General features: G+C 43.5%; 1 protein-coding gene across 2 annotated transcripts in view; it reads right to left on the reverse strand.

Annotated features, from left to right (window-relative positions):
• Nucleotides 1-221: 221 nt before the first annotated feature.
• Nucleotides 222-12,180, reverse strand: part of LOC110498490 (uncharacterized) — a 17,667-nt gene continuing 5,708 nt past the window's right edge. Inside the window, exons 2-6 of one of the 2 annotated variants that reach the window (XM_090210560.1) lie at nt 9,210-9,337; nt 8,829-9,002; nt 4,467-4,628; nt 4,095-4,206; nt 222-3,924 (exon numbers count right to left, since the gene is read on the reverse strand). In XM_090210560.1, the coding sequence (XP_090066686.1) occupies nt 3,068-3,924; nt 4,095-4,206; nt 4,467-4,628; nt 8,829-9,002; nt 9,210-9,337 (1,433 nt within the window). In that variant the 3' untranslated portion in view covers nt 222-3,067. Of the gene's footprint in view, nt 3,925-4,094; nt 4,207-4,466; nt 4,629-4,799; nt 9,003-9,209; nt 9,338-12,180 lie in introns of those variants that run through there. The other variant, XM_090210561.1, reaches the window with a different exon arrangement.

Consider the following 12,180-nt stretch of genomic DNA (forward strand, 5'->3'; position numbering starts at 1 on the left):
AATGCTTGTTCACGTGCGCTCAGTTTCAAGACAGGTCTGATTTATAATGGGAAACATGCATATGTTTATAAATATTTTTTGTATGTGCGCTCTCTTTTCAGACATGCGACACACAGATAGTATGAAATGTACCCAACAATTACAAATGAGGCCCTTGATGCGGGGCCAAGGTTTGTGACCAGCTGCTTCAGAGCTCCAGAAATAATTACGTCAGTCAGCACAGAGTTACTTTTGTATTTAATTTCAACAATATCGTCATACACTCACAACTTGAAGTTTGGTACTTTTATTGCACAAAACGATACAATCGTGGCCAAAAGTTGAGAGAATGACACATATTAATTGTCACAAAGTTTGCTGCTTCAGTGTCTTTAGATATTTTTTGTCAGATGTTACTATGGAATATTGAAGTATAATTACAAGCATTTTCTAAGTGTCAAAGGCTTTTGACAATTACATGAAGTTGATGCAAAGAGTCAATATTTGCAGTGTTGACCCTTCTTTTTCAAGACCTCTGCAATCTGCCCTGGCATGCTGTCAATTAACTTCTGGGACACACTGATGGCAGCCCATTCTTGCATAATCAATGCTTGGAGTTTGTCAGAATTTGAGGGGTTTTGTTGGTCCACCAGCCTCTTGAGGATTGACCGCAAGTTCTCAATGGGATTGAGGTCTGGGGAGTTGGACCCAAAATATCGATGTTTTGTTCCCCGAGCCACTTAGTTATAACTTTTGCCTTATGGCAAGGTGCTCCATCATGCTGGAAAAGGCATTGTTCGTCACCAAACTGTTCCTGGATGGTTGGGAGAAGTTGCTCTCGGAGGATGTGTTGGTACCATTCTTTATTCATGGCTGTGTTCTTAGGCAAAATTGTGAGTGAGCCCACTCCCTTGGCTGAGAAGCAACCCCGCACATGAATGGTCTCAGGATGCTTTACTGTTGGCATGACACAGGACTGATGGTAGGGCTTACCTTGTCTTCTCCGGACAAGCTTTTTTCCGGATGCCCCAAACAATCGGAAAGGGGATTCATCAGAGAAAATGACTTTACCTCAGTCCTCAGCAGTCCAATCCCTGTACCTTTTGCAGAATATCTGTCTGTTCCTGATGTTTTTCCTGGAGAGAAGTGGCTTTTTTGCTGCCCTTCTTGACACCAGGCCATCCTCCAAAAGTTGACAGAGGAAGAACAATGATTCCATGCACCACCCTCCTTTTGAAGCTTCCAGTCTGTTATTCAAACTCAATCAGCATGACAGAGTGATTTCCAGCCGTGTCCTCATCAACACTCACACCTGTGTTAACGAGAGAATCACTGACATGATGTTAGCTGGTCCTTTTGTGGCAGGGCTGAAATGCAATGGAAATGTTTTTTTGTGATTCAGTTCATTTGCATGGCAAAGAGGGACTTTGCAATTAATTGCAATTCATCCGATCACTTCATAACATTCTGAAGCATATGCAAATTGCCATCATACAAACTGAGGCAGAAGACTTTGTAAAAATTAATATTTGTGTCATTCTCAAAACTTTTGGCAACGACTGTTGAATAACTTTACTAACACTTTACCTTCAAGAAGAAAAAGAAACACACACCTATATAGGCGAGGTGCTGGCTAATGGAGTAGAAAACTTGAAAATAAAGGAGAGCCGCACACTCTAGGAGCTCAGATGCAAAACATTTAATATCCAACGTTTCAACAGCCAAGCTGTCTTCATCAGGGTGTAATCACAAACACTGCGGGATGACTCGTTTATAGAGTGTCAAAAGACACACCGGTGTCTGTAATCATGGCCAAGTGTGGCCTAATATCACTGGTTAATTCTCACATATTAAAATGGCAGACAAAGATCAGCATACAAAAAACAAATGGATAGCTTACGATCATAGATTCATTTTAGACTACACAAGCTTACAAATGATTACAATGGCAAAAGTCACAATAATCACAAGAATGGCTTCAGATCAAAGTCTGCGTTGAGACCGAAGGGAGCAAGGGTCTTTAAATTAAAGATCTAGGCACCCTCTCGTTTTAACAATAAATTATCAAGATCACCCCCTCTCCTAGGGAGGGTGACATGTTCGATGCCAATATAACGCAGAGACGAAATCGAGTGGTTTGCTTCCAAAAAGTGGGCCGCAACTGGGTAAGTTGAGTTTTTGCACCTAATGGTGCTACGATGCTCTGAGATACGTACTTTTAATTTGCGCTTTGTTTTACCCACATCATTTTTTACCACAAGGACAAGTTATCAGATAAATAACTGCCTTAGTGGAGCACATAATAACAACTTTGATTGGGATCGATTTCCCTGTTTGTGGGTGTTTGAAGGATCAACATTTATAAGTGCCATTGCATTGAGCACAACCATTACACTTGTAATTTCCATCCAGTACGGGCACAAATAGACATCGTTCGGGAATATCTTGGGGTGGTAAATCAGTGTACCAATTGATCTCTGAGATTTCTGCCCCGCGAGAATACGACCAAGGGAAGGTCCGAAAACACATTACCGAGACGATCATCGCATTTTAGGATGTGCCAATGTTTGTGAACAATTCCCTTAATTTGTTCAGAGCACTTTGAATAGCGGGTAGTTAGAACACAAGAATGCGTCTTTTTGCGAGACTAACCTTGAAAAAGGTCATGTCTCGTTTTGTTTTGGATTTTCTCAATGGCAATATTAATCTGATCATTTTTGTACACCCTCTCCTTGAATTTTCTTTGCGTCTCAGCCATATTTCTGTCGAAATCTGATTGTTTTTTGCAAATTCTTTTGATTCGACCGAATTGGCTGTAGGTAAAACTATTTTTCAAGGGAAGTGGGTGACAACTGTCAGCCCTCAACAAACTGTTACGATCAGTAGGTTTCCTGTAAAGATCCGTGTATAAAACACTTTACCTTCAAACTAACTATTGTGCTAAATTACTAAAATGTAAATGTACAACATATCACTATGCGTATTCTGAGGTACCTCCTCGCTGAGAACCTCTTCCCCTTGTGGACCTCCAGGTGCATGTTCAGCTGGTGGGAGAACCTCTTCTCACATTGGGGCAGCTGAAGGATTTCTACCCTGTGTGGACTCTCTGGTGCCTCTTCAGGCTGGAGGAGTGGGAGAAACTAGCTCGGCACAGGTGGCAGCCGAATGGTTTCTCCCCTGTGTGGACCCTCTGGTGCCTCTTCAGGTTGGACGAGTCTGAGAAACTGGCTTGGCACAGGTTGCAGCCGAATGGCTTCTCCCCTGTGTGCATCCTCTGGTGGATCTCCACCTGTTTGGGGAAACTGAAGGCTTTCCCACAGAACGAACACTGGAATCGCTTCTCTTTGCCACCGGATCTACTGATAGCGTTACTACTACTGTCATTTGTCAATGGGCTTGTGTAGCCATTTAGTGTTGAGGCACTGGCATTGTCTGAGGTCTGGTTTAACATTAGGAGAGTGTGAGGAGGATTAAGGCCAGGGACTGTCTGTGTTGTCACAGGGTCCATGTTCCAGTTGATGGATCCTATAGAAGGCAGGCTGAAGGCAGCACCAGTTAGCGGGTTAACCTGAGGCGCCATCAGTCTCTCTGAATCACAACTATAGGAGCAGGACGGAGCATCGGTAGCCGAATCTGTTCTTAGACAGACACCTCCTCGTGCCCGCAGACCAAATCTACACCTCGCCCTGGTCTCAGCTAGTCTGTTGTCATGGAGACTACGTTCGGTTGTTGTTTTGTGTTCGGTTGTCTGTTTCTGGTTGTGGTTAACAGTGTTGTTCCCCAGCCCAGAGTTGAGGACGCTGTCCCATCCACTGACTTCCACTATGTCGCCTCTGGTCCTGACCTGCTCAGTGGTGATGTCCCTTGGGCCCTTGGTTGCACCTGTTGGGGTCTGGGAATCCAAGCTGGCTGCCCAGTCTCCTCTGTTAGCATCCAACCAACCACCTGCAGGAAGAGGTTAGAAAACAGACTTTACAAACATGGCTTTTTTGTTGTTGTCAATAACTCAATACTGATTTCATTTTATGAATGAAGAGAAAAACAATAGCCAGGCGCATCACTATTCCCATTGAATATCTATTACTGTATGTAGGCTATATGTATTTGTCCCTTACCTTGCTCCCCCATCTTTAGTCCACTCAGCAGGTCAATGCTCTCTGGTTCTTCCTCAATTGTCTCCTCTTTGACCAGCAGCAGATCAAGATTCCCATCCTCCATGTCTAGTGACTGTAAGATATGTTAGTACTAGTACTAGGCAAACTGCTAGTTGATTTGATTTATTGACCCTCTTTAATGGTTTAGTAATTCAAAAGACATGGTCCCACACTTACGACTAAATGTATCAAGACCTGGACCCATATCTACAAATAGTCTGAGTAAGAGTGCTGTTATTTATTATGATCTAAAAGGCTAAACTGATCTGAGAAGCTTTGTGGATACAGGCCCTGACCTAATACCATTCAGACAGTAGTTTACAGTGGGCTCACCTCAGTGAGAATGTGTGTGGTCCTGTGCTGCTCAGCTGGTTCCTCTGTGGGTTCAGGAGGAGGTGTAGTCTGGTTGTCCTCCATGACCATGGTCCCCTCAGGGTTCCCCAGACTCTCCTCACACCCCTCCTCCTTCACCAGCAGCACCTCTGGACCCTCCTCCTGGAAAAGACATCATGATACAGATTACAGATTACACAGACAGAGTAGGTGTTTGTTAGTGTGTAGGTATACTTAGTAAGTGTATGATGGTTATAAAGTGCTGTTGTATGTATGCAGAATAGATTGAGATCATATGTGATGTATATTAAAGAGAATCTCAATGAAAGTCTTAGAATGAAAAGTCCCATTTTGTGTTTATTAAACAGAAACAAGTTTTAAATACTCCATATGAAAACCACACATACAGTTGAAGTCGGATGTTTACGTACACTTAAGTTGGTGTCATTAAAACTCGTTGTTCAACCACTCCACAAATGTCTTGTTAACAAACTCTAGTTTTGGCAAGTCAGTTAAGACATCTACTTTGTGCATGACACAAGTAATTATTCCAACAATTGTTTACAGAAAGATTATTTCACTTAATTCACTGTATCACAATTCCAATGGGTCAGAAGTTTACATACACTAAGTTGCTGTGCCTTTAAACAGCTTGGAAAATTCCAGAAAATGATGTCATGGCTTTAGAAGCCTCTGATAGGCTAATTGACATAATTTGAGTCAATTGGAGGTGTACCTGTGGATATATTTCAAGGCCTACCTTTAAACTCAGTGCCTCTTTGCTTGACATCATGGGAAAATCAAAAGAAATCAACCAAGACCTCAGAAAAATAATTGTAGACCTCCACAAGTCTGGTTCATCCTTGGGAGCAGTTTCCAAACCCCTGAAGGTACCACGTTCATCGGTACAAACAATAGTACACAAGTATAAACAACATGGGACCACGCAGCCGTCATACCTCTCAGGAAGGAGACGCGTTCTGTCTCCTAGAGATGAACGTACTTTGGTGCGAAAAGTGCAAATCAATCCCAAAACAACAGCAACGGACCTTGTGAAGATGCTGGAGGAAACGGGTACAAAAGTATCTATATCCACATAACCTGAAAGGCCGCTCAGCAAGGAAGAAGCCACTGCTCCAAAACCGCCATCAAAAAGCCAGACTATGGTTTGCAACTTCACATGGGGACAAAGATTGTACTTTTTGGAGAAATGTCCTCTGGTCTGATGAAACAAAAATAGAACTGTTTGGCCATAATGACCATCGTTATGTTTGGAAGAAAAAAGAGGAGGCTTGCAAGCCGAAGAACACCATCCCAACTGTGAAGCACGGGGGTGCCCGCATCATGTTATGGGGGTGCTTTGCTGCAGGAGGGCCTGGTGCACTAAACAAAATAGATGGCATCATGAAGATGGAATATGATGTTGATATACTGAAGCAACATCAAGACATCAGTCAGGAAATTAAAGCTCGGTCGCAAATGGGTCTTCCAAATGGACAATGACCCCAAGTGTACCTTCAAAGTTGTGGCAAAATGGCTTAAGAACAACAAAGTCAAGGTATTGGAGTGGCCATCACAAAGCCCTGACCTCAATCCTATAGAAAATTTGTGGGCAGAACTGAAAAAGCTTTTGCGAGCAAGGAGGCCTACAAACCTGACTCAGTTACACCAGGTCTGTCAGGAGGAATGGGCCACAATTCACCCAACTTATAGTGGGAAGCTTGTGGAAGGCTACCCGAAACATTTGACCGAAGTTAAACAATTTAAAGGCAATGCTACCAAATACTAATTGAGTGTATGTAAACTTCTGACCCACCAGGAATGTGATGAAAGAAATTAAAGCTGAAATAAATAATTCTCTACTGTTATTCTGACATTTCACATTCTTAAAATAAAGTGGTGATCATAACTGACCTAAGACAGGGAATTGTTACTTGGATTAAATGTCAGGAATTGTGAAACACTGAGTTGAAATGTATTTGGCTAAGGTGTATGTAAATGTCCGACTTCAACTGTATATTAAAGATACAAATTGGCTGAAAAGAACTGGCAGTAAAAAAAAATATCTTCATGAACTTAATTTTCTCATTAAAAGTGTTGTGGGGGGGGGGGGGGGAAGTACTTGAATGGAAGTTATGAAACATGCATTTGAGAACATCATACAGCAGCGGTTTCCAACCTTTTCTAGCATAAGAGCTACTTTAAAAAAATGAAACATGTTCCAAGCTACAATTTTTTTTTTCTAGCTTTCAAATTGGCACGTTCTTCTCTGCCCTGCAACTCTTCCCTGGGTCCTTAGTGTATGAGAGAAATTTGTGTTCTCTCTAAATGTACTGGTAAATTCATGGTTAACAAACAACTAAGGGGGCCCTATAAAATCTGAGATCCCCCCCCCGAATTATGTAATGTTATATTTTTCCTGGCTTTTCACTCTTAAAACTACAATTGCTCATAGAGAAACAACGAAATCAAATGCTTAAATCACATCAGAACACTTTTTTTGGTCGGTCTGGAAGAAAACAAAAAAACAAATTCAACTTTAATTGTGTGTCTAGCGAGTGAGGAATGTGCCGTCTATCGATGGTTCTGTAATGCTGCTGCTCATTTCATGGCAAAGTATGCAAATAATAGATACAAACACAACATTTAATTGAGAAGGTTTTGGGGAAACTCAAAAGACAGTTATCACATCAACTGGCTACACAGAGTGAGACAAATGCCTGCACCATACAGACAGATGGGCAATATTGCTGAAAAAGAATTGCCAGATATTGTGTTTAGTTTGGATTTTTTAAGCCAATAGTGACTAACCAGGGGTGGGGATAATGTCAATGCAGCGTTGACTAGATAGTAGCTGGGAGCATGCTGTGTCTGATACTTGTGAGATTTGTTGGAACACATGAAAAGTGCATGTACTTTCAGAAATGTTTGGCAGCAAAACATTTTAGACAGCAGAGAGAAACTTTTGTTTCAAATTCCTGCAATTCTACACATTTTGCCATTGGGCGTAGAAATAATGTTGCAGTTTTAAAGCAAGTCTACTGCAATTCTACACAATTTGACATTAGGTGGAGAAATTTCTGCCAATTGCCCAGCCCTGGCCTACATAGTACAAACACAACATGTAACAGACTGTTTAGGCTTATGTCTTTATATATCACACAATGTCTGGATGCATTATTCTATCCAGGAATATTCAACACTGAAATCTGTGAATCTCGTTATTCCAAATGCATCTGTGGGTCTTTTCTACTGACAAAAATAAAAATGCATCATTGTCTTTAGTGAAGGGTTTGATCTCAAGTCAGAAGCTATCAGGTAAAATGGTAATTTTCTATGTTTCTATTGAGTGGAATGTTTTTTCTGCTGGTGTATCCTGAGGTAGGTCCTCTCCGAGAAGCTCTTCTCACACAGGGGGCAGCTGTAGGGTTTCTCCCCTGTGTGGCCCCTCTGGTGCCTCTTCAGGTCACCAGCCTGGGCGAAACGCATGTGACACTGGGTACAGCTGTAGGGTTTTTCTCCTGTGTGGACCATCTGGTGTCTCTTCAGGTGGCCAGCCTGGGTGAAGCGCATATGACACTGGGTACAACTAAATGGTTTCTCCCCTGTGTGGATCCTCTGGTGGATCTCCACCTTCTGGAGGCAGCTGAAGCCTTTGTTACAGAACATGCAGAGGAACTGTTTCTCTTTACTAATGCCTGATGTGGCTCCCCCTCCCTGAGCCTGGGCTCTAACCCTGTCGTTTGAGTTCAATACCTGATCGAAAAGGACGCGGCTGTGTGAATTGGAAGGCCCCATCGACGTGGACACTGGGTCGCTATCCCTGAGCGCGTGTAAAGGGGAGTGAGTAACGACATTTGGATTTGTCTCTAAGCTTTTCCTATAATCTAAGAAATCTCTGCCCTGTGAGTGTCCGTTTCCTAGGTGACTATCTGCATTCCATGTGGGAGGAGCGTCGCCCTCCACTTTCACAGTCACCTCATCTACCACTATACACTCCCCTTTCTTATCTAGGGACCCTTCAGAGTATAAACTACTACTGTACTGGTTCCAATCCTCTCTAGACTGATCAGTCTGTGTTTCTAAACCCAAGGATATGTTGCCAGGGTCCATCTCTGTAGCATAAGAACAAGACAGATCATCACCTCCGGTGTCTAACGCGTCACCATCTCTACAGGAATGAACTGTCCTCTGGCGAAATATCGGTAAACACTCTGAGCTAGAAGCAGGAGGACAGCCCAGTGGCCCCAGCCTCTCTGGGTCTGATCTGTGGTCAGATCCTGTGTGTAACAGCCTGCGTGTTACAGTTAAAGTGTTGGTATCTGTCTCTGTCTTGAGGACGGTGTTCAGGAGTCCACTGACCTCCGTGATGCTGTGTTGGGTTCTGGGCCGCGCTGAGGCGGTTGTGGGGTCCTTCGTGGCTACAGGGGGCACTCCAGCCAGTCCAGTCTCAATGTCATCACTGTGTCGTGGGTACTCCTCTCCTTTAGACCTCTCCAGTTTGACCCCAGGAGCTACAGCCTCTGTATCTGCAGACTGACACAAGAAGAGTGGAGGTTATTACCGGTAAATGAGTTGAATCGTTTAACAATGTCGTAGGGAAGTATCACAAGCTCCCCTATGGCAGATAAATAAGGATGTACATGTAAACAAGTGAATAGCTGAGGGGAGCCTTTCTGAAATTAATGGGCCACATTTGATTTACAAAGTAACACATTTTTAATGCAGCACTATTACACTAACCTCTACGATAACGTGCTGGGTTGAGGTTCCACTCCCCTCATCAACAGTGATTGGTTGGTCATCTCTCCATGTATTGTGTCCCATTGGCTTCACAAAGCTCTTGTGGCCTCCAGGTAGATGTCCTTCACCTGAGAAAGTGATTGGGGGAAAAGAGATTGGTAGGTTAGCTACTGTCTGCTCAACGGTATAGACCCTTGTCTGTGTTTGCAAACATTGCCGCACGAGGGCGCAGGGTGTAATTTGGTTGCAGAACACAGGGAGTTCTCATAGAATGCCAGAAAGAAAGAAAACATTTCACATGTTGCTTTTGAGTGCATTTTACACTACCTTGGGATTTTAATTGGACCCCTGGAGGGCATAATTCTTCCTGATGTGTATTACCTGTAGGTGACACCGTCAGCCCAGCCGGTAGTGCTGAGTGATTAACCCAAATGTCAGTTGTTTTTCGGTTTCTAAACAACTAATTGACCAACATCTGCGGAGCAGGCATGGAGACTGAAAGACAATTTATGCTTGATCTATAAATGTTGGAAGTTCTGACGCATTTGCGGCGGCTTCGGACGCATGCTAAGGCCAAAGCAAGCTCCATATTGCATTGCAGAGGGCTCCATATAGCTCTGCATTGACATGTTTGGTTGACAGAAGGTGGGGGCGGTATGTCCTGTATGAACAATAGCTCTGCTCCGCTAAGCGCAAGAGGTATGAAAGCCCTGATTTCGGGCAGACAATGCATCGCAGTAAATGCTGTACTGCCACTTCAGGTGACGAATTGACCACAAATAACCTTTTGCGAGAAGCGAGAACGCGCAATCGAGAGGGCTAGAAAGCAGTTGCTTCGCTATCCTGAAAATACATGATCTAAGTGATTGACAGTTGGTATTCAGCAGTCAAAGTATGACTTATTTACTTTGAAGAACTACTCAAATTGATTTTGTCATACAGCATAGACAGCAGCTCTACAGAGGTTAGATGATGACTTGGAATGAAATAAAGTCATCAAATAAAACATGCTATTCAAGTAATGTGAATAAATGGTTAATAAGTGATAACCAGTAAAGGCAGTCAACTACCGTCGTGGGTATTTTATTAATTGTATTATTCTGTGTTATAGCGTTCAACCCACATGATGCATAGCGCTAATCGTTCAGCAATGCCAGCCTGTAATACACTCCTGTCCCCGGTGGACCGACTCGTATATAAAGCAGCCTCTATTCAGGCTGCAAGGCATCGGTATTTTATTTTATTTTATGTTTGTGTGTGACGAAGACGATTAGTGATTAAGGCAGTAGCCTAACATAGCCTGTTAACGTTAGCTGGCTACTACTAGTGAATATAATTTTAGCTAAAAGTAATCTATAGAGATTTGAAACAATTTGCACCATGTCTAAGAGACAAAAACTATCAGGAAGCGAATATTTAAAAACAAATAAAAAAATGAGATGAGAGTCATAATCTCTAAACCACAGAAATTAGCTGGTTAAATTGATAAACGTGCAGCAATGTCCATCAGCCGGTGTGAAGAATGACAAGCCTATGAGGACAGGCCATTCATTCGCCGAGAACGACGAGCCCGTTTGCTGATTCTTGCAGCGAAGACGGCAAACCCGAGGAGTCCGAGACATGCACTTCCACCAATGATGACAGCTCTCTGGCTGGACAAGAACAGGTGGTCGCACCAGGCCCAGCCACACCTCCAAACAATGCCGGCGGAGACCCTACTATCTTCGACCCGGATTCAGATTCGTCGCTACCCGTCCCCGATGAGAGTGGCGGTGCTGCTGATAAATCCGACTGCCAGACAAAATAAATAGAAAAGATCCCAGGGAGTGGCCAAAATATATGAATGGATCTTTACGGGATATGTTAGTGCAGGCTGGGCCACATCAGGAGGAGGAGGGGAATTTCCCAAGAAATGATGGGCAACGAAAGTTTTCGGTGGCCCACTACAATAGGAGGATGGCGAACAGGGAGAGAGTGGAAGAGACCATGGCTTGTCTATTCCAAGCAGAATGATGCAGCCTTCTGTTTTTGCTGCAAACTTTATTCACACGAGTGCAAATCTGAGCTGGTCAGGGATGGAATCAGGGACTGGGAGAATCAGTGACTCCTCCTCAGCTCGCATGATAACTCGCATGACCACCTAGATAGTTTCTAGAGGTGGAAGGAGCTGGAGGCTGGTGTCCAGGCAAACTCAGATGATTTGAGGTCCATGGACAGCTACCGAGAGAAAACATAGCGGACTGCAATGAAGAACCACAGCAGAGGAAAGAGGCCACTCTAAGCGGAGACTAAATAAATAAATGCCGAAACTGAGGTTGAACAATAAAATTCGATTTGGTCATTGACAAAGCTTATTTTACACTGCTCCAGCGAAACAAGGCCCGTCATGCATTCATGAAAGCACTTGTTTCCAAAGCTCAAATGCTCTTACTGTTTTACAGTTCTACAGGAATATTAAAATATATTTTAAATATGTTACACTTTTTTTTATTGTAATTGTAACAATTATGGTGTGGTGCCATGTGTTATAACAGGTGGATTACTATTTGCCAGCAGCATACCACCCTGCATACCACTGCTGGCTTGCTTTTGAAGCTAAGCAGGGTTGGTCCTGGTCAGTCCCTGGATGGAAGACCAGATGCTGCTGGAAGTAATGTTGGAGGGCCAGTAGGAGGCACTATTTCCTCTGGTCTAAAAAAAATATCCCAGTGCCCAACAGCAGTGATTGGGGACACTGCCCTGTGAAGGGTACCGTCTTTCGGCTGGGACGATAAACAGGTGTCCTGACTCTCTGCGGTCATTAAAGATCCCATGGCACTTATCGTAAGAGTAAGGGTGTTAACCCCGGTGACCTGGCTAAATTCCCAATCTGGCCATCAAACCGTCACAGTCACCTAATAATCCCCAGTTTACAATTGGCTCATTCATCCCACCTCCTCTCCCCTGTAACTATTCCCCAGGTTGTTGCTGC

The sequence above is a fragment of the Oncorhynchus mykiss genome, chromosome 19 (genome assembly GCF_057628025.1).
Source record: "Oncorhynchus mykiss isolate SJ-2025 chromosome 19, ASM5762802v1, whole genome shotgun sequence".
Taxonomy (NCBI): Eukaryota; Metazoa; Chordata; class Actinopteri; order Salmoniformes; family Salmonidae; genus Oncorhynchus; species Oncorhynchus mykiss.